The sequence below is a fragment of the Ursus maritimus genome, unplaced genomic scaffold (genome assembly GCF_017311325.1).
Source record: "Ursus maritimus isolate PB19 unplaced genomic scaffold, ASM1731132v1 scaffold_30, whole genome shotgun sequence".
Taxonomy (NCBI): Eukaryota; Metazoa; Chordata; class Mammalia; order Carnivora; family Ursidae; genus Ursus; species Ursus maritimus.
This window is the reverse complement of record NW_024425564.1, coordinates 16,389,845-16,412,197: the sequence shown is the minus strand read 5'-3', so window position 1 is coordinate 16,412,197 and position 22,353 is coordinate 16,389,845. Positions and strand designations below refer to the sequence as shown.

The following is a 22,353-nucleotide window of genomic DNA, read 5'->3' as shown; positions in this document are numbered from 1 at the left end:
CTCTCTCCCATTTCTCCTACTTTCCTGGCCACCTCACTTCTCGGTCTCCTTCTACTGTACCTTTATCTCCCCCAGGCTCTACACATGAATGCCCCCAAGATTCAATCTTCGCATCTCTTCTCTACCTACGCTCTACTCCCTGGAGATCGAAAACCACGCATATACACTGATACCTCCTCAAATCATGCCCCGCCGAAGCACATGCCCTCACTTCCAAGCTCGTAGAGCGTGTTGCTGCTCAACCCCTCCTCCACCTGCACGTCTGTAAGGCATCTCAAACTTAACACGTCTAAACTCCAACTCCCATTGATCCACCACCAGCCCTCATCCCCAATAAAACCAAAGCTGCAGTGACACCTGCCTGAACAAATAGCAATCCCATTCTTCTAGTTACAAAAGCCTAAAAACCCGGGTTCTTTCCATTTTTCCTCTCATTCCCTCACATTCAATGTCCAATCCAGGAGTAAACCTGCTCAGCTCTACCTTCAAAATACACCCCCCAAACAATCACTGCTCACTTACCCGCCCCCCATCACCCCAGAACCCAGGCTTCAAACTACCATCATCTTTTGCCTGAATTATTCTGCCAGCCTCCTAATCAATCCCCCTGCTTCCTTCCTGGTCCCCCTGCAGTTTACTCTCTATATGGCACCCAGCATAACCTTTTAAAAATGTTCATTTGATGGCGTCATTCCTGCAATGGCGTCCCATCTAAGTAAAAATAAAACTCAAAGTATTTAGCACACGTGCAAAGGGCCTGCATAGATCCCAGTACCACTGACCTCATCTACCAGCCTCTCCCTCCGCCTTCAGACTCAGGGGCCTCCCAGTGGCCGCTCAAACTTACTGAGCATATGCTGACCGCAGGGGGGAATTCCTTTGCTTTCAAGTCCCAGGTGTCACCTTATCAATGAGGCTTTCCCTAACAATTTACATAAAAATAACACACACCCCAAGCTGCCAGCAGTATCCTAATCAGCTTGCTGCCACCGCTAGAATATAAGGCCCTTGGGGCAGGGACTTTATCTGTTAGGTCCACCGCTGTATCTCCACTGCCACAGATGAATCCACACACACGATGCAGCATCAATCCCAACCCCAGCGTGGCTTCTTGTGTAATTCAACGTGAGGATTCCAACGTTTAAGTGGAAGAGCATGCCACCAAGAAGAGCTAAGACATTTTTCAGAAAAACAGAACAAGATAAAGATACCTGGCAGGGCAAGTTTCCAAGATGTATTATAAACCCAGACTAATTACAGCAGTGTGGTGTGATCAGGAAGAGCCAAAATACCAACTGAACAGAAGAAACTGACCCACACGTACAGGAAAACTTTACATCACGGGGGAAGTGGCAAACTAGTGGGGGAGGGAGGGATAATTTAATAAATGGTGACAACAGACCATCCACATTTTAAAGAGGAATCAGATCCCAACTTCGCATCATATATAAAAGCAGGTGGATGTTCATGCTGTGAGCAGCAAACTCTTAGATGAAAACGGGACAAGGGTCCCGGGCAGGAAGGATGTCTTCAGTAAGAAATGAAATGGGGAAAATGAATTTGCATTAAAATGTAAAACGTAGTTAATATGTAACTATACTACAAACTTAAAATTTTTTAAATGAAGAATGAAGACGCATCACAGATGAGGTGTCCATGAGATTTGTAACAAAAATAGCACTGACTACAAAGAACTCCAACAAATCAGTACAAAAAAAAAAGCAAAAGAAAAATGGACAAACGGGAAAAAAAGTGTTTATATGAAAGTCTACAATTCCTTCATGTTACTTTCTGTCTTCTACTGAACAGCATGTATATAATTCTACTTTTATGAAATAACACCCATTCTTCTAACTGTACTTATGCATAGAGATGTCCAGAATGGTGGTCCTCTGTGGTCCGTGGTAGCTGATCCAGGGAGGTAGAGCAAAGAATAACTCTTCTTTCCCTCTTAGACTTCCCTCTTCTTTTCTCAGTAAACATACATTGGGCCTTCACACACAAACCACAACGTAAGGTGAGGAGGCCACGTAAATTCTGACACCGTGAAATTCAAAGGACCTGTCTGCCAAGCGGATGTCAGCTGGTTCAAGTACTGACTTTAAGAGGCCAAACTCTTATTTCAAAGAGGCAGTAACACAAAACATTCCCAGAACTTTCTGTCTAGGACTGCCCTCAGACACAGTCGTTTGACTATCCTCCGTGGCGCCAATTCTTTACTCCCTAAGGGAGAGATGAATCTTGGAACGAACTAACACAATTCAGAACTGTAAGTCGAGGGCGTTACACTGACAGTATGTTGTACATCAAAAGGGACTGCTCACAAACAACGTGAAGCTCCCTAATAAAGAAACCCACCACGCGGGCCTCAGGTTTGTTCCCTCTGCACCTCACGATTCTCAAACTCTCTAATTTCCATTACTAGATCTGTGTGGATTCCTGCGCAATCAGCTGTACGACGACAGTGCGATTGGTGACAGAAATCACATTCTGATTTGACATTGCTTCTTTCTTGTTTCTTGGGAATGTTAATGCTTGCCACTGTGCACGAGCCTTTTCAAGTTTATATTGGACATGTCTTCTTTAACGTACTCTCCAAACCCTTTACTTTGTTCTCTTTCTTCAAAAAGTATCATAGGAAATATCAAATCGTCATTGCTTACATTCATCATCTTTAAAGAAACTTTCAAATGCTTTTCCAAAGTGAACACCTGCTTATTTTGGGGAACAAAAATACTGGACAAATGGAATCTCTGATCTTTTCTGTTTTCATCAATGCTTTATGCTTCATTATAAATAACCTGTTTAACCTGAAATCTTTGATGACACTCAACAATCGCTATTCATGACGGGGCATTAAGTTCATTCTCCTTGCAAATTTGTTTAATCTCATGCAAAGTTTATTCATTTTCTACCTTTTAATTAGCCACTCAGTTTTAGGCTCATACAGAAGATTTTCAAGCTGCTGGGCACAGGAAACCTACTGGCTGCCTTTGAAATTACAGGTAATTAGCTGAGCTTGTTTTCTTGCTCGGCTTCCACAAACTACATCAGAAAACGCCATTGCTTCAGTCACATCTGCTCTACGTTCTGCTTAATGACCTCAAGTATGGTGGTCATGGAAAATAAGGAAGATTAAGATATCGATTAGGATGCTGTCTATCTTTTATAATGGAGCTACCATTATCTTTTAACTTACACTGCAAAGAGTCTGGTCCTCATAGCAAGGAAAATGAGTGGGTTTTTCTTGGTTAAGGTGCAGGTGTATGTCTTATAGAACAATAACATCTCCAACAACTTAAAGTAAACTCTAAACGGCAGAGGTAATGCCTCCTGAACTTGGAGAAGTTTTTATAGAGCATGCTAATGCAAAAGGTCACCTACGCAAACTTAAATACAGTACTGAGTCATGTTATTAAATGCTCATTAAAATTTATTAAGTAAAAGGTTTTCTAATTTAAGCAATCTTCCTATTTTAGAAGATTTCATGAATATCATTTATAAACTCTTTGAAGAAATCTTTCAAATGCCACTTTTAACAAACACGAATCATTTAAAGATGTTTACTAGTTTTTTGCTAACATAGATCCAAAATAGATAAGGAGGGTGAAGGTATCTTTCTACATGTTTGCTGCTCTTTTGTGTCTTTATGGATGTTTTATATATGATAGACAAGCAAAAACTGGACAGCATGTCCTAAATTGATAATGATGTACCGGAGTGAGAAATCAATTTTCAAACAAACCACAAGGGAGAGGAGGTCAAGTAAAGAGTAGCTGAGTTTAGTTTGAAAGCTTATTGTTTTAGAGAGACAGAACGATTCTACTGTTCACTTGGCTTTTTCATTAAGAACAAGAAACTAAACTTTTCTGAATAGTTCAATTCCATATTATATGGAGTGCAGCCGGGTAGGGCTCTCCAACAGGGGGCTGGATGACAAGAAGGATGTAGAGAGCGGGGAGGTGGTAAAGACAGCAACTCTCAGTCTCATTGCCCTTGACCCAGAGTTGGAAGAGAAAAAATGCAACAAAGCTAAAGAAAACAAAACAAAAAAGAAAGTAATCTGGGAACAAATCTTGGATCATGAATTGATCCTACAACCATGCTCAATGACAGGAGCTTCTGATATACACCCCCTTGCAAAAGCTAACAAATCACTGCACATGGGTCTTGAGCCACTCTTTCTCTGTAGGTAGTAGGTACTGTAGTTTCAACCACCAGAGTTCCTGCCCACGGAGATTCAGGGAGATGCCTGGAGGGGGGATGGAACCAGACTGGAGCTGGCCCAGCAATAAAGGCGAATGGTGAACACAGCCAGCTCTGTCCTTGAGATCACTCCCCTTACCAGGGATACTACTAAAGGGAGAAGCACAACTGAAAACCAAAGAAGCTTGTGCCAAGGTGAGGGCTCTGGATGACCTCACATCACCTGGGGAATTATGGGAAGAAGTTCTGCTGATTCAGTGAAGGACATGACGACATCCCTCCTCCCAAGGAGCAGAGCAGACAGTCAGCTGTGGCCCTAACATGTGGACGCAGGAAGGGAGCTCCTGCTTGTATGGTAGAAGGACTCTGAAGAAATGGGAGAGGGGTCACACTTTTGAGTGGTGGAAGGTGTTGAAAAAGCACATGAAGGATGGAAATTTCCACCTTACTTTTAGTTCCCACCCCAATCACCCAGGAGAGTGAGGGGCTCAGGAACACAATGAGGCATTCCAATCTTTTGCCTACTGCCTCTGAGAGAAGACTGAAGTTCTCAAGGCCTTGGTCACAAGAATATCCCTACATGCTCCAATCAATGTTTCCTTCTCAAGCTCTAAGGAGAACACTCTTCCTCTGTTCCACTACAGGAAAGGCTTTTCAAGAGCTTACCAACTTCTAAGGCATGTCCCTCTACTGCAACAGAAATTGGTCAAGACAAGGACTCCGAGGTTTTAGCCTTCCTTCCAGTGGGATTATGCATATAACAGACTTCAATTTCAGAACAACCCTTTTTCCACCTGGTTTTGGTCTTTTTCTCTCCCAGGCCACCTTTTGACAAAGGTGGGGGTACAGCATTGCTGTAAAGCTGTCCACTCATGACCACAATCTCTTTTCTGTTGGTTTTGATCAGGTTTCTGGGAAAACCAAACGTGTCTGGTCTTAACACATTAACTCCCTCCTGCCAAGGTGGAACCACACACCTTGACAAGATCTCACTCCACAATCTTTTATTTATTTTAAATACTTACTGATTTAAGTAATCTCTCCACCCAACGTGGGGTTCGAACTCACAACCCTGAGATCAAGAGTTGCACGCTCCTCCTACTGAGCCAGCCAGGCACCTCTCATTCCACAATCTCTTAAACTCATTCTACATAATCATTGCAACTTCATCGCTTTTAAGCAGTCTCAACCTACAGCTACTTAGGATCATTTACCCTAGGAACACATTTTTAGATATGTATCTATCAATTTAATCAAGACATTCTCAAAACGCTCATTTATGAACTGAAGCTAGTGGTGTTGAATGATGGCATATAAAATAATTCTGGAGAAAATTTTAGTCACATGTACACTCTGAGGGGAGAGTACTACAAATCATATATATATTTTTAAAGATTTTATTTATTTATCTGACAGAGAGAGAGACAGGCAGTGAGAGAGGGAACACAAGCAGGGGGAGTGGAAGAGGAAGAAGCAGGCTCCCAGTGGAGGAACCTGATGGGGGGCTCGATCCCAGAACGCTGGGATCACGCCCTGAGCCGAAGGCAGCCGCTTAACAACTGCGCCACCCAGGCGCCCCTACAAATCACATTCTAGTTAGCACCCTCTGCCACATATACCTCTCTCTCCATCCTTAGAGATGATAATAAAATAATCATTAACCTCTTGCTTTAAGCTCAAAAGCTCATCTGCATATAAGAGGAAGTTAGAGGACTAAGACAGGGGTCCTGTTTGCTGGCCGAGAGTTGGAAAGGTGGCTAACCTCTACCTCAGATGTCTGAGGTAAGATGGGCAGAGGATTTCCCTCGGACTGCACACATGAAAAGCTAAATAAGAAAAAGTGAACAGTCAGACTGCTACTTCCCAGGCCAGAGCTTTACCAAGGCAACAAGTATGGAGGCTGGGGTCAAGAGTCAAAAACAGGATGAAGTCTCAACACAAAGGGAAGGTGGCAAAGGGATGAAAATCATGTTGAAGGCACCAGAGCTGGACATGGGGACAAGAACATTGAGGAGGAAAGAGGAGATGAAAGACAGGAAGTTTACTAAGGGGGTACTGGCCTAGCCCATGGGTAGAGAGGAGTTCTACAGCCAGACAGGCCCCCATTCCAACAGAGACCCCACAAATGCTCTCATGACTGATTCTGAGGAATAGCACAATTGTTGTTTTAAGCAGAGAATCAGCAGACAGACTTGAGGTAAGAGCAGCGAGTGCATCTCCTGAAAACCCAGCAATAAGACACTTTAGGTGGAAAGTAAGTATCTTTAAACTTCAATGGTAAGAATTACTGAAATGAGATTTTAAAAAAATCTTTTTGATCACTCAATTCAAATATTCTCATTTACATGTCACCAAATCAGCTAATAATTCTTTCACCTAGTATCGTCATGGATGCTTCTGCATTGGATGCACACACCCAGCGGGAGATCAAGAGCTGTATGAAGACACTAACTCATCTTCCTGAAACATCAACCTGACCCAAAGTTTTATGGAGAAGTACATACTGGTAAATACGTTGAAGACGTTTACTATCAAATCAAAAAAATTTTCTAGGGCATACACTGTTAACTTCATAAGATTTAGGTAACGTGAGAATTCAGAAACAGGCCAGGACTGCAGCAGGCCATTCAGTCCCCAACTTCCACCTCCATCTCTTCATGAGGCTCTCTGATCTCTCGCTTCTGCTGTTAGGAATACTTGGGTGGAATCTTTGGAAAACATACCATAAAAGTAAACTGCATATTGTCACTTACATGCCAAAACTTCTTAAAAATCATTTTCAACAGCTCTTTTCAGCATATGCCTTTCTTTTCATAAGCATGCCTTTCACACGCTCTGTGGGGCTCAGGAGCCCCTGCCTTCCATGACCCAGAGGTGCCGTCCCCGGCTCATCTCACAAGCAATTTTATTAATGTCAACCCACATGCCTTTGACAGCTCTCTTTCCCTTACCATGTACCTGTTCCTAACACGATAAAGAAGTCGGTGAAGTCCAAGCATATCATGCCTAAAATAAAGGAAAACAGTCTCCAAGAGAGACCCAGAGCTGTTCAATGTGTAAGGAGTGTGACCCCCTCTCTACAAGGCAAGAAGACTTTTATTTGGTCCTGGCTCTCACATATTCTAAAGAGCTGACACACCCAAATTAGTTACATGTTAAAATAGGAAATGCTTCTGTATGCAACTCCGTAATGCCCTAAAATCCTAAAACAGTAAACTACTGATGAAAAATGGGTACATTTTAACCACAGGTATTCATTATCCGCATCAACATCGTTGAGCTTTATCAACAAACACTAGGAAAATATCAACCTCTTAAAAACTTCACATTGCATAGTCCACTATAAATGAAAATAAGACAAAAAAAAAAAAAACACCAACACAAAGGCATTTCCTAAATATATTGTGGTTAACTTCTCCAACTGGAGAGTATTTTTAGACAACTCCCCCAACATTTTTCACCAACAGCTAAACATAAATACTATGACGAACATTTCAAATGCTCTTTCTAGGAATACAATTTTCTTCCAAATTATTTGTATCAAATTTAGAAATAATTTTCCTCCAAAACACCATGTAGAGTTTTTTTTCAAACAAGATACCTAAATGCACAATTCTTACATATATGGTATAATTTCAAACAATATAACTCCAGGCACTGTAATATTTGTATTTTAGTTAAAAGCCAGCAATTATTGACTGCTCACCACATTCAGATCCTCAGATTAAGCACTGGAACAAAACAAAAAATAGCCAACCACTGCCAGGGAAAAAACCCCCCATGATATTATTTAACACCTAGAGAAAGTAATACTTAAAGTGCAAATTAATAATCTATAGCACAAAAGAAAAAAGTAAATTAGTCACACAGAGTTTGGAGGGATGATTCCTGCTAGTTGTGAACTCTAACGAGGACTGACACTGAAGCTAGCAAGCTGGGGTATCCACCTATTGGAAAAATGGCAACACAGTGGTAGGAAGGGATGGGCTGTGCAGGTGTGGAGAAAGTAAGCCAACAACTATGGCTTTAGTAGCTCAGACCACATGAACAGGCCAACCTCAGGTAAAGACAAATTAGCAAAAATATGCTTATATATCAAGGCTGACAGAACAAAGATGTTGAACATTTTGCCTTAGAAGCATTAGTTTTGTAACTATAATATCCATTTTCATAAATGGTCCCGTTGAAATCTAGTTTACACTTTATTTGCATTTTCAATGTCTTTAGGTAAATCTCAAGCGTTGGCCCTAGTCCTCTATCCCCATTCATGATACCACAAATTCAAAATCAATAAGGTTTCTTCCACTTCTGGCAAAAAAGGAAACAAGATTCCAAAAGGGCATTCTCACTACAAAATAGCTAGATCTTCGATAAAGTATATTTCTTAATGCTTTACTGGGCTTTCAAGAAGCAAGGAAAATATCTAAGTGCCCCATAACTCTCCCCCAACCCAACCATAAAGAATGATTCAATCATAAAAGTAGACAAATACCAAAGACTAAGAAAGCAGGCTACAGATTAGGGGTGGGGGGAACCCCAGATAATGTATAAGTAAAAAATATAATTGTTGAAATTAAAAACTCAATGGGTGGGTTAAAGAGCAGATTAGGCACAGTTCATTAGTGAACTAGAAGTCAGATCCAAGGAAAAACCGAGAATACAAACAAAACTAAAACAAGATGATGGAAATGAGAGTGTTCTTGCCCTTTGATAGGGAGGAGAAAATGAGAAGACCTTATAAATACCTACTTGGTGAAATTCCAGAAGTGTGTAGAACAGCAGTATTTTATGATAAAATGGACAACACTTTTAGAACTAATAAGGCACAAATTGACAAAAGAAGCACAACAAACACAAACCTTATTATAGAAAGTCTGACATACACAATAATAAAACTAGAGAACACCAAAGTCAAAGAGAGGATCTCAAAAGCAACCAGAGACAGAAGACGGATCTCCTGTAAAGTAACTACACCTAGACTGACAACAGCCTATTCCACCATAATGGGAAAGCCAGAAGACAATGGAAAAGTATCTTCAAAATGCTTAAAGAAATTAACCAATTAGCTGGTTTTATTTGGAATCAATTCTGTTTTCATAAAATGAAGGCAAAATAGAGACATGTCCATACAATCAAAAAAAACTAGACATTTCCATCAATAACACTTCACTAAAGAAATCTCTAAAGGATATACCCAAGAAAGGAATGCCAGAAGGAAGTTCTGATGATCAAAGAAACTGGTAAAGATATAGGTAAATCTTTAACAAACTTTGTATACAATAATAATGTCCTAGTGTATAAGGTTTTTTCCATGGGCAGTAATACACACTGGAAAATAACAGCATGTAAATTAGTTTGAGGGGTGGAATCAGAGTTAAAGGATTTTAAAGTCCTTATACTGTCAGAATTTAAGCTAAAATATTGCTTAACTTTCTTTTTAACTGAAATACAGTTGACACACAATGTGACATTAGTTTCAGGTGTACATCATAGTGACTGGGCAAAGTCTATATATTATGCTATACCTACCCCAAGTGTAGCTACCATCTGTCACCATACAATGCTATTACAAAACCATCGACTATATTCTCCATGCTGTATCTTTCAGCCCCGTGACTCATTCATTCCATAACTTGAAGCCTGTACCTCCCACTCCCCTTTGGATTAACTTTAGACTTCATGTATGTATAATTTCAGGAATAGCCTCTTAAAGAAATAGTGTACAACTTCCAAATCCAATCAGTGAAGTTTTAATATGATTTTACTGTGGACTCTGGCTGAAGCTGAGCTGAGTTTGGCAAAAATAACGTCAGAGTAGTCAATGAAGGGCAGTGAAAGTCAAGTCTTAGCTCAAAGATCTCAAGAACAATTTTAATACTTGTTTTGGGTCACAGATCCCTTTGAAAAACAGATGAAAGCTATCGATCCTCTCCCTCAGAAAAACTCTCATATAGACTTGTACCAATTTTCGTACAAATGGGGGAGACTTTTCCCAGACTCCCCAGAGAACACAGATTCCCCCAAGGCCTTGCACAGCTTAAAAGGCTAAAGAGAATTAAGTTTGTGTGGGAAAGTAGTTAAAAGTTAGAAGTTAGAAGTTCTCCTATCCAAGAGTTGAAACCACATATGCAGAGGAGGAACTAAGTGTAAAAGGAACAGCACAAGGCATAACGTCTGGGGGAGGGGGGATACTGGAGGGAAGGGGTCAAGAATGGAGAGTCATTCCTATAATTCATTCTTTCATTAAAGTGTAGTTCAACAATTATGCAACTATTGCAATATTTGAACTTTGGAAAATAATGACCAGAAAAAAATTCCTACTTTTAAAGATTGTAAGTGCCAATCTTACAACCTGATGGACAAGTATGTCATACAATGAAGACAAAAACATTAAAGCACCCTTAGCTAGGTACCTAGTGTTTTTAATACTCCCTTCCTGGAATGACTCAGTTAACAACCAGCAACAAAGAGCCTTCAAAAAGGACTAGTCTGGTCCACCTAGAGTTCTTTCTCTGCAAAGGCAGATATCAACCCCTCCCCCACCTCAACGTGTAGTGTAGCCTCAGTGTCAGAAACACAGACCACTGCAATCCAAATGCTCCTACATCCACCTGCATTCCATAAGGAAGCTTTTTGGAAATACAGATTCTGGTCTCCAGCCAAACATTGAAAATACACTCTCATGGTTTGGACCCAAGAATTTGTATTTTAAAAGGATCCTAGATGATGCTGTCACACCTAGAAACACACACAATATAAAAACTACTTACTCCCAAAAACTTGACTCAAATTGGCTTTGCGCATCACAGATACACAAAACTGTGAATCAGAACATTGCAAATAAAATATTTCCTATATACCATGAAAATATCTTTGATGGTTAAAAATCATTATAGAGCATGAAGAAAAATTGAATGATTCTTAGATTTTATAGCAAGAACGGAAAAAAGGACTTATTCTAGTACACACGAATTGAAAGCAAATTCAGAGGTAAAGCACATAGGATGTCCCCACAGCGCTGTTTAGGCAAATAAATAATATTCTCAGCAATTCACATTCAAGATGTTAATTTTCAAAATACACATTTGACTTCACTGCCCCACAATCAACTCCAGCAGTCAAACAACTCTCTTTTTCTTATCTTGGTCAATCTTTTAAGAGCCAGCACACATACACCAGATGAGGGTTTAGCTTAACTAACAACCACCGAAGGTCTCTTGATCTTCGTGATTTCCATTTGGATTACACAAGCAGACTTTATTTATAACTGTGCTTTTGGTCAATGTATGTAAAATTCTTGTGGCGCATAGGAGACAGGAGCAATGACATTCAAAGCATAAGAAAAATTGAAAAGACTTACCTTCCCCCCAATTCTGATTATCCTTCCAAACTAATCAACTTTAAGACATTTTTTTTTATATGCCAGGTACAGTTTCATTCTTAAAAACTTACTTCCATTTCAGATAGACTGGATTATGCATGTGTTAGATAAATAATTTCTCAGAAGGCCAGGACTAGATCACAGAGATCCTACTAAAATTTAGATTAGTTATTATAATAGTTCTCAAGGGAAAAACCCCATATCCACTAAGAAAAAGGGACTAATTAAGATATACATATAAGGAGAATGCATCTCCATTTTACTACAGTGTGGATTCCATATTCAATCCCACATGAACAAAGTCTCATGGTGGTAACTTGACCAGGAGATAAAGTCCTCTTGATCTCACAGCTTTCTTTGGTGATATAATCAATTTACTTGATGCTTTGAAATGCCAAATATCAAAGGAAAACAGGTTCGGTTTCAGGGTTTGAGAGCTGGGTAGGTTTCTTTCTTTCCTTAATAATGGAAGAAGATGGGGCGCATGGGTGGCTCAGTTGGTTAAGCATCTGCCTTCAGCTCAGGTCATGATCTCAGGGTCCTGGTATCGAGCTCCATATTGGGCTCCCTGCTCAGTGGAGAGTCTGTTTCTCCCTCTCCCCCCCACTCCACTTGTGAGTGTGCTTGCTCGCTCTCTCTCTCTCTCAAATAAATAAATAAATAAAATATTTTTTTTAAAAAAGAAAGAAAACCAGAATGGAAGAAGATAAAGATATTTCCTAGAATAATATAATCACGTAACACTTGGGTATAGCACTTTATCAACTATAAATTGCTTTTACATGCTAAGGTCATTTAAGCTTCACATCTTACTGATTAGAAAGTTCAGGAGAGAGAGTCTCTGAAGACACAGAGCTATTCCCTTCATTATACAGAAGGAAAGAGCGGAACCCAGTCTAGAGCTGGGATTGGAGCTGGAAGGACTTTCATTACTCCACACTCCACCCCCACATGCCTCAACTTCAGTTCCTGAGTAGTTGGCCATCTAAAGCAGAGGTGAGAAAACAAAATCCAGCCCATGGATTTTGTGGAACCCATGGGCTAAGAATAATTTTTACGTTTTTAAGTGATTGGGGGGGAGGGAGAACAAGATTATTTTATGACAAGTAAAAATTATATAAAATTCGAATTTTACTGTCCATAAGCAGTTTTGTTGGAAAATGGCACTCACTCGTTTAGGTATTATCTACTGTTGCTTTTGCCCTACAACAGCAGAGCTGAATAGTGGCAACAAAGACATGGACTGCAGGGTCTAAAACACCAACTGCCTGGTCTTTTTCATAAAGTCTGGACCCCTGATCTATGGGATGCTTATCATTTTGTGAAAGTTATGAAGTACTCAGCAAGAGTAAGTAAAAAAATCTGTCTTTCCTAATCCTAGCTGCTAGAGATACAGGGAGTACATCCATTCTATCTTCAACAGACGCTCTTTCAATTTTTTAAGGCTGATGCTTCACCCCATCTTGTTCCCTTATTTTTTATTCACATAGTTACAAGAACCACTTTAAACATTTACTAAGGACCTATTACCATATACCAGGCACCATGCTAAGTACTGGAGATCTCATTTATTTTAGGTGACAAAACAGAGGCTTAGCAATCAGATAATTCACCCAAGTTCATACAGCTACTGCAAACCTGTGCTCTTACCATACCAGGTTACATCAAGAAGCAAGACTTTGAATTTCCTCCTTTGTCAATATATCCCTACAGAATTCTAGAGTTTGAGGCCAAACATGAAACTTCTGTTTTGATTTAGGCAGAACGAAACAAAACGAGGCAACTAATGTCCATAACCTTATTACTAATGTACGTTAGTGTTCTCCCCAGCCTTGTCAAATAGCCTATTAGACTGTAGTGTTTATTTACAATTGCGTATCATTTCTGCCTCACAAGTAATAGTGCCTCGATTAAAACAATACAATTCTCTATCTTTAGAAACAAAACCAGGCCTCGGGGAGGCATGTTAGATCAGTTAAAATACAATAACCATCACTTACTGAGTGCTCACTGTGGGAACTGTGGAGTATGATTTACATTTTTTTTTTCCATCTAAACTTCACAGTTCTGTGAGGTAAGCATTGATCCCAATTTTGCTGATGAGGAAACTGAGCTTTCAAGGTAATTTACCCAAGGTGACAGGGTTGGAATTCAACAACTAGGTTTTCTGACTCCAAACCCAGACTCCCAACCACTATGCAGAACTTTCAAATATCAACTTTCAATCGTAATATAGTCATAGAGTCAGTGTTGCCTACAAGTAAAGATAAAGAAGTTAAAGAACTTATCCTGAAGGATACTATCACATTATTTACTATCACTTCAACTATATTTCTATAACACTTTTTTTTTCTAAACTAACACAAAACCCAGAATCAGAAAGTCAATTGTGCGAGAGTATCATTTCTTTGCAATGTACTTATTTCCTCCCCAATAAATGCTGAGGACATGAACCATCCTCATATTTTATGCCTCCCTATCTCTACGGAATCACTGTAGAGCAGACATTCGATGAACATACTGAATGAACACAAATTTTGAACAAAATGTGACTTATACGTGAATTCTGCCAGGGAAGTAGTGACTAGAAAACCTGAAGATAAGAAGAAAGAACTAAATTTAGTTCATAAAGCACTGGTGGTAAATGTACTGTCTTCAGGAACACTTTCACACACCTAAGATACAACTTATGTATAAGGTGCTACCCTCACCCAAAAGCTAATGGAATGACTTAAGAGATTATGTGTTTATAATCACAAAAATTAACAGAGTGAATACGCAAACCTAAACTAGCAAAGAATACTCTAAAGTAGAAACCAAAATCCCTCATAAGCATTTTCCCAAATGTTTGTGAGCCTGGAAGACCTGCATCTCTTAGCACATCACTTTCCCTGCTGGAAGGGAAACTTCTTGAGGACAAGATTTTTTCCCCCTTTACATACCCAAACGACCCAAGATCGTATCTTGAATACACCAGGGCACAGCTAATCTGTAAAATGGCTGAAGAGAATGGAACGTTTTCAGCGCCAGCTAAGGTACACTGACCACATACAATGTAAGGGGAGGCAACAATCTTACTATTATTTCTACAGAAAGCAGCCTCCTCATGAGAACTTCTGCAAACACTTGCTTTTAAAAAGCAACAAAAAGTTGCTAGAAGGCTATCGTTGTCGGGAATAGAGTGCCATTCTATGCCAACTGCAATAATGACACCTCAGAAGGTTCACCTGGTACTTATTAGGGGTTGACAAGGGCCATGGGACTCTACTTGTTACAGACGCTTACTTAAGCCCCTAAACACCCAGGTCCCTAAACGCATCATAAAGGTGAATCCAGAGAGTATCCGGAAGTTTTAAGTCTCTTCCGAAGATGTATTTATAAATATATATAAACAAAATCATTTATACAAAAGAACAGAAAGCCTTCCAAGCTTCTGTACTCCTAGGAAGTCTACTTTGAAATACGTCAAGAAGTTACACCGAGGCATACAAAATATGTCTAAAGATCCAAACAGATAACTCCAAAACTTGAAGTTGAAGCTGGCAAACCATCGTTCATAACTTACAGCTCTGATTGTGCCCTTTCTTACTTGCAACGCTGCGGCGCAAATGAATGACGGTGTATCAGCGTTAAATTTAAATTTCCTGGCTCTGGCCACAATGCTAACCTAATTAAAGCATGTGGTCAACGTTTAGCATTTTCGGTGCGTTATTTTGCATCGCTTTGGCCAGCAACAGAGTCGAGACAGTTGCACTCTTCCTCTCGGCCCCCCACTCCCCAAACCGGAGGCAAAATCCTCTCCAAAATGCTTTATTAAATGGACAGGAAAAACACCCCCGCACCGCCTACAGACCCCGCCAAGCGGTAACAGGGGCTTCACACCCATTGCCCTCGCCAAGAACACTTTGGGCTCAGTCTGAGCAAGTCACTGGTGTCAGCGCTACTTCCCCACGGCTGGAGCCCCCCCAGGCGCCCGACAACTCCGGGGAGCCCCCCCGCCCGCCGGGCCCCTCGGAGCAGCGTGGCTCAAGCTCCCCTCGCACACATTTCCCGTCCAGCAAACTGCGGCCGTGGAGGGGGAGGGGGCGAGGCGGGCGCCCGCGGCAGAGCCGGGCCGTCGGGCTGGACGCGGCCGGGCCGGGGCCGGGGAGGGGCTGCGCGGGGCGGCGGGCGGGGGCGGCCCGAGGGTCCGGGAGGGGGAGGGGAGGTACCTCGTACAGCTCCTCGGAAGCCATGGTGGGCGGCGGAGTTGCGGGCGGGCGGGAGGGGCAGGGTCGGGGCGAGGCGCCGCCGCCGCCGGGCGGCCGACACTTTGTTTCAGTTGGGTCCCTGCGTGGCCTGCGCTTCCTGCTCCCGCTCCCGGCGCCGGGAGCTAAGCACGGACGAGCCTCTCACACTCACTGCCAGTGCGGGCCGGCGGCGGCGGCGGCGGCGGGGTTGTGCGCAGGAGCAGCTGCGCAACGCGCCCTCCGCGCCCCGCGCTCACTCCCCGGCGGGCCGGCTCGGGCTCGGGCACATCGCGCCCCGCCGCGGGGCCGGGCCGGGCTGGGGCGGGCGCGGCGGCGGTACACGGCAGCGCGGCTGGCTCCGTGGCTCCCCCTCTCCGGTGTAGTGCAAAAAGCTTCCTACTTGCGACCAAAAAACCTGCCCCGGCTACTGAGCATGCCCAGTGCGGCCGCCCGGGCACGGCGGAGACGCGCTCCCGCGCTCCGGGTTTTCGGACAGCCCGCGCGGGAGGGGCGGGGAGGCAGGCGGGGCGGGGCGGCCGAGGGGAGCAGCGGGCTCCGCTCCGGGCCGAGGCGGGCGGGCTGCCGCCGAGAGCTACCCGGCAGGAAGGGGAGGAGCCAGGGAGCGGTGGGCGGGGCCGAGACGAGGCGTGGGCGGGGCCACGGGAACGGTGGGCGGGGCCTCGACTTCTGCAAGTCCCCTCCTGGGGGTCCGACTCGCGGCCGCCCTGCCCGCCGGCCCGCCTCGACGTGGGTGCCGGGACCCGGGCCGGGCGGGACTGGGGGGCCTCGAAGGTCGAGGCGGACGGCGGCGGTGCCCAACTGGGGCAGGCACTGCCGGGCCCGAAGTTGGGCTGGGGGCCGTGGGGGCGAGCTGCCCGCTTCTCAAGCCCACCGCCCCGACGGCAGCGGCGGAGCTGCCAAAAGTGCGGCCTCCCCCCGGGAGAGCGCAGACCTCCCGCCTCCGTGCGCCCGCCGCGGACACCCGTCTCGGGCCAGGCCGGCCCGCAGAGGGCGGGCGGCGTGGCCAGGTGGAACCCCCCGCCCTAACACGTGCCCGTCTCCCCCGCGGCAGCCTCCAAGACCCGGAGCCCGAACCACCCGCCCCGCCGTGTGGCCCGGAGCGCTCCGGGCACGCTCGCTGGGCGGCAGGCCGGGGGTGGGAGCCGGGGGCGGGAGCCCGGCGCAGTCGAGGGCGGCGCGAGGGCGCGGCTGCCTCCACTCTGCCCGCAGTTTCCCCCACGCCAGGCCTCCCTGTTCCTCTTGGAGCGTCCACCTCCTCGGACGGGGAGCTGGGAGGAGGGGCCAGAATCTGGGCTCCGGGGAGGTCTGGGTTCTAATGGAACGAAGCTGTCAATGGTGGTTCTCGGAAGGGGGAACGGTGTGGACAACTAAAACGACAGGCCCTCGGATCAGAACAGCGATGGGCTGGCCCTTCCTCCACTTCATAGGAGAGATGGGCAAAGTGGGGACGGCCCGCATGGCTAGCTCCCAGGGCACACCTGCCGGGAGACTAACTGGATGTTTCCCCATCCGTGCGGAACGAGGAAGGGGCTTCCTGGCCTGACTCCCCCAAACAGCCCGCAACTCCAAACCGTCCTCCCGAACTTCTCCACGGGACACTACAGAGGCATAGTTTCACATTTTCTCCTACTTCCTACACCTGGAAGCCACCTCCAGAGCCTACATTTTCCCCCAAAGGGTCCTCTGCCGCCTCTGCGTTCCTGGTGCTCTATCTAGCGCTCGTTCCTAACCGACCTTCCACTCACCGCGCTCCTCCCACCACTTTTCTTTGTAAAACACAATTCGATTGGGCCCCAAACATACAGTTTAACCACCACAGGGCTTTTCACAGACTCCGCTGAGTTTCCTGCCCTCCCCACTCCCGGGAACATGCACAGCGCTTGCCCTTAAGTTACTTGAAGTCGAGTCACCATTCTCTCCTTGCCGGTGCCTCTACCAGCAATTCCCTGGGCCCGGAATGCTCACTTTCAACCTTAAACTCCAGCTCCGACGTCACCTCAAAACGTAGCCTTCTGACTTCCAGAGCAAAATCAGTTATTCCCTCTCCAGGGGCTCCTGAAGCCCTCAGGTGTGCCCCACGGAAGGGTTCATCTCAGTGTGTTTCAACCGTTTCCTCCACTCTTCTCTCCCACCCACATTTCTAGACTATGACTTTCTCCCAGATCTCATCTGCAAATTTGACTCTCCAACCCTTGCACCATTCTCTACATACAAAATAAGTTTTTATTCAATGAGTTGGAATTCCAATGTTCACAATAAAGTCTGACACCCACACATCCGATTTCCATTATCAAATGCTTTGATAACAGAATCGCAAATTAATGGCCCACCTCCTCTACTTAATAAGGAGCTCTCAAGCTCTGCCCCTTTCCCTGATGGCCCAGTCAAATTCTCTCTGCCTCCTGAAAATATTTGTTCCCCTCTCCTCTCGCTTAACATTTCCATTCTTTGTTGCATTTAATTATTGTCTCTCTAGCCACACAAATTCATCAATGAAAGTTGTAAGCTCCTTGAAGGCAAGGACTAGGACTTTATATATAATCTGTGAAGTCTCAAAGCAATTAGCTCACCTACCTACTGCCCAGGGCTCAGATACTTGGAGGAGATGGTTAAAAACCACACAAGCGTAAGAAAATATAAATATAAAAGGGATCCTCCGAACAAAATGAACAGACACATGTCACATTTAAACCCATATGCAATGGGATGATACAAATAAAAACATAAACATTTCTTCTCTCAGGGCCACCGCCCTAATTACTGCCACCATCAGAAGAAAATTTGTTAAGCATTCACAAGTTGCTCCACCATGTGCTTAATGGTCTGTAATGTTAAATACATTGTCTCTAAAGTCTCCAATACTACCACTATTATTCAGGGGAAGGTTAGAAGAAACAAGGATAGAAAGACATCCACAACAACCATACTCAGATATGGAGCGAGTACATCTATTGTATATACACAATCATAGTGCTAAGGTGATTTCCAACAATGTGGAGAAAAAGAGGGGGAGGGGAATTAAAGATTTTTAAAAAAGGTAACTCCAACAAGCCAATTTACAGGTATGTTTAATCCTGGTGACCTGGATTATTTATGCTGCTATGATTAGTCATCAATATTAAGAGAATAACCACTGGGTAGAGATCACCTCCATCATGAAGCGAGAGTAAGCCATTCTCCTAAACTCAGCTCCAGCTACCTCTCTCCTCCAACAATTAGTTGCTTTCCATCGTAATTAAGAACATTGACAGAGGGGACCAGTACTAAGATATCCACACCAGTGACCGAGAACTTGAGCGAGTTCTCAGCTGCCCATTTTGTTCCTTCTCATCTGCCCTCCACATAAAACACCCACCACTTTATTGAATACTATTTTGCTCATGTATACATTTTGCCTCAATTAGTTCAAACTGTCTTACTTTTAAGCAAATTTTGCTTTTATTTTTTCCAATAATCAACATTTATCGGTGCTCATAACAGAAGTAAATACATCCAAGACCACATAATGGCTTTGCATTTATACCACCTTTTATGAAATAGTGAAGTCTTACAGTAGTTACCATGACCACGTGTGTGGGTGCTGTGAAAGTACTTTCTCAGTGAATTGAGAATAAAAGTGAAATCACATCCCCAAAACACATCAAGGAAGATATCTGCATTGTACCAAAAATACATGCAGCGCAATAGTATGTACTAGTAAAATATATAAATCTTAAGGATTATAGATGTGGTCAACAAGTGAGACGACATACACAAGTGATTAAGATACACATCTACCGGCAATAAGCTTCAGCTCTTACCTGACTCGAGCCAGTGGTGGAGACCAACAGAAGCCAGTTTACTCTTTTTCCAAATTTATCTGAACAATTGGTAATAGACTCTCAGCACCACTCAAGTGAAGATTCTTCAGATCCAGAGTCGAAGCCATTTCCCATCCCAGCTAACAATGACTAATCTCAAATTGGAGGGTCTCCTCTATAGCCATTCGACCAACCAACCAGTCACTTCTTCCATTCTCCCAAGAATCTGCATTTCATCTACATTTGAATTCCAAGGCTCCCAAGAGGGGTGGGGGAAGGGGCTGGAAAGACAAAAGAAGCCCAAATCTAGCAGTTAACTACTCTCAGCCAAAGGCAGGTTGGGTGGCTGTGGAATGGTAATGATTCCCTTCATTAATTTTGCACCCCAAAAACGTAATCTATCTTGGCTACCTCCTCCAAAACCCCCCAATTAACTGGTTTTTACGAAGAAGTGACCTTTGTTTGTTTGTTTGTGCACACTGTAGCCAAAGAAAAATTAAATACCATTCTTATTATAGAACATTCAATCCACAAAACTTGGGGAAATTCCTATCTCAATCACCTACTCAAAAGAAAGTAAGAAATTTCATGCCTGAGAAGCAAAAGAGAGAAACATAGAGAACCAGTCATAAGATGAATTCAGATGCTGGCCCTTTACTGAACTTGGAGCCAACCAGTTCTTCCTTCCCTGAAAACTTAAATTGGAGATCAGTGCCCTTTTTCTTTTCTGGACACCCAATAATGATTCCTGTTTTCAGCTCCTGCTTCCTCCCCTGGCCACATAGTCAATGTCCCCATTTCAACTGGCAGTCTCTCCCTCTCTGCCTCCACCCTGGTCTCAGGTATTATTCTCTCTGGTATGTAATTCAGCTGCCACACTGCTGTTTCCTGGCCCAGTGCCACCATTTATTTAATCCCTGCCCTACCAATATCAATCCTGAGACTTCTTCACATTTGATTTCACCAATTTTCTCGTAGGCTGAGGTTCCACCATTGCCCAAACCTCATCAGTTCACAATTAAGTGTTATTTTTTTTCTCAACTAGATTTAGTGTTTAATTGCTGTTCTCTCTCTCTCTCTCTCTCTCTTTTAGATTTTACTTATTTGAGAGAGAGAGAGAACACGAGCAGGGTGGAGGGGCAAAGAAGGAGCAGGCTCCCCGAGGAGCAGGCAACCCAATGTTGGGCTCGATTCCAGGACCCTGGGATCATGACCCAAGCCAAAGGCAGATGCTTACGCAACTGAGCCACCCAGGCGCCCCGCTGCTGTTCCTTTTTCTATTTAGCTAATGGTGATTCTACCAAAAGAATCCTTGTAGTATGTATTTGTTGTACCTTCTTTTGATTGAAGCAATCAAGATTGAGAAAGTTTGCATTTATAACATTATACATTACCCCACCTTCTGGAAAAAGAAAATAAACCAAAAGTCATAGAGAGGAAACAGCCTTGAGGTACTGGCTTGACATTCTGGTTGACTTTTTACCTGGGCAGTGACTAATTCATTTTGTATTCCTCAAAAAAGCATCAAGTGTAAATGTCCCTTGAATTCTTGTGATGGATAATTATGTTTGTCACTCAAGTGAGACCATCCCAGTAAACTCATTACCTTCTGGCCTTTTCTAGAGAGAGAGATTATCAATAAGAGAGAGCCGCTAAGCAGGAGATGAGTGTGGACATTCTAGCTCAAGGAAAATAGAAACATCAGGCCCATCAAAATCAGCAGAACCCAGAATTAGCCCAGGACCAGAACAGGTGGGGGCTGACTCTAAAGCAGAGATAAGAGATTCAAAATGAACTAGAAAGTAAAGTAAAGCTGGGACCACACAAGCATATGGAACCATGTATTGGTGCTTATTTTTTTCAATCACTAGCATTGTGTAGTGCAAAGGTTTTCAAACTGTGGTCCCCAGACCAATAGCAACAGACTCACTCTCCATTTGTTAGAAATACAAATTCTCTACCTACCACCCACTGGCACCTAGAAATCTGTTTAGTAAGTCCTCTACGTGATTTTGATGCATGTTCAAGTTTGAGAAGCAATGGTTTAGAACAGTTTTGTTTGTTTCTTTGTTGTTATTGTTTTTATCAACCTACAGATTTCAAACCATTACCAGATTTTTAGATCATTTTAAGAGATCTTGAATAGCATTTTTTAAATGAGGCAAAATAGAATGGATAGAATGGAACAGACTTGGAAAAAGAATCAGAATGCATTCATTACCCCACTAGGGTGACTATTGTTTTCATTATATACACACATATTTATATATACACATATAATGTGTACATATAAACACATGCATACACATACACACATATACATGCATATTATTACATACTAGATCATAATGTAAAATATGTTTTTTACATTTTCATCCAGATCAAAAATTTTGAAAATCATGTTTGGGAGATGGGTAATAAACCCCTGCATGATTGGATTGCTAATTATATATGAATAGTATTGCCAAAGTGTTCTAAAACCATTGTCTTAAACAATTTAATGATCCCTTTTTTGTAGTACAAACTATTTATCCATAAATACTACAAAGGTGTTTGGACCAGGTTCCTTTTTGAATTATCACATATTCTTGAGTAATATATTTTGAATTAATGAGGATTTATGGTATGTATTTTAGGCATTTTCTTTCCAAAGACTATGAACGCATTTCCAAAGACTATCGCTAACAGATTGCGCAAAGTGAATTCAGTTTAATTT

At 43.1% G+C, this 22,353-nt stretch overlaps 1 protein-coding gene across 2 annotated transcripts in view; it reads right to left on the bottom strand.

Moving 5' to 3' along the window:
• CDYL (chromodomain Y like) overlaps positions 1 to 16,015 on the bottom strand; it is a 175,197-nt gene extending 159,182 nt beyond the window's left edge. Inside the window, exon 1 of one of the 2 annotated variants that reach the window (XM_040645019.1) lies at positions 15,799 to 16,015. In XM_040645019.1, the coding sequence (XP_040500953.1) occupies positions 15,799 to 15,822 (24 nt within the window). In that variant the 5' untranslated portion in view covers positions 15,823 to 16,015. The remainder of the gene's footprint in view (positions 1 to 15,798) is intronic. The other variant, XM_040645018.1, reaches the window with a different exon arrangement.
• Positions 16,016 to 22,353: the final 6,338 nt, after the last annotated feature.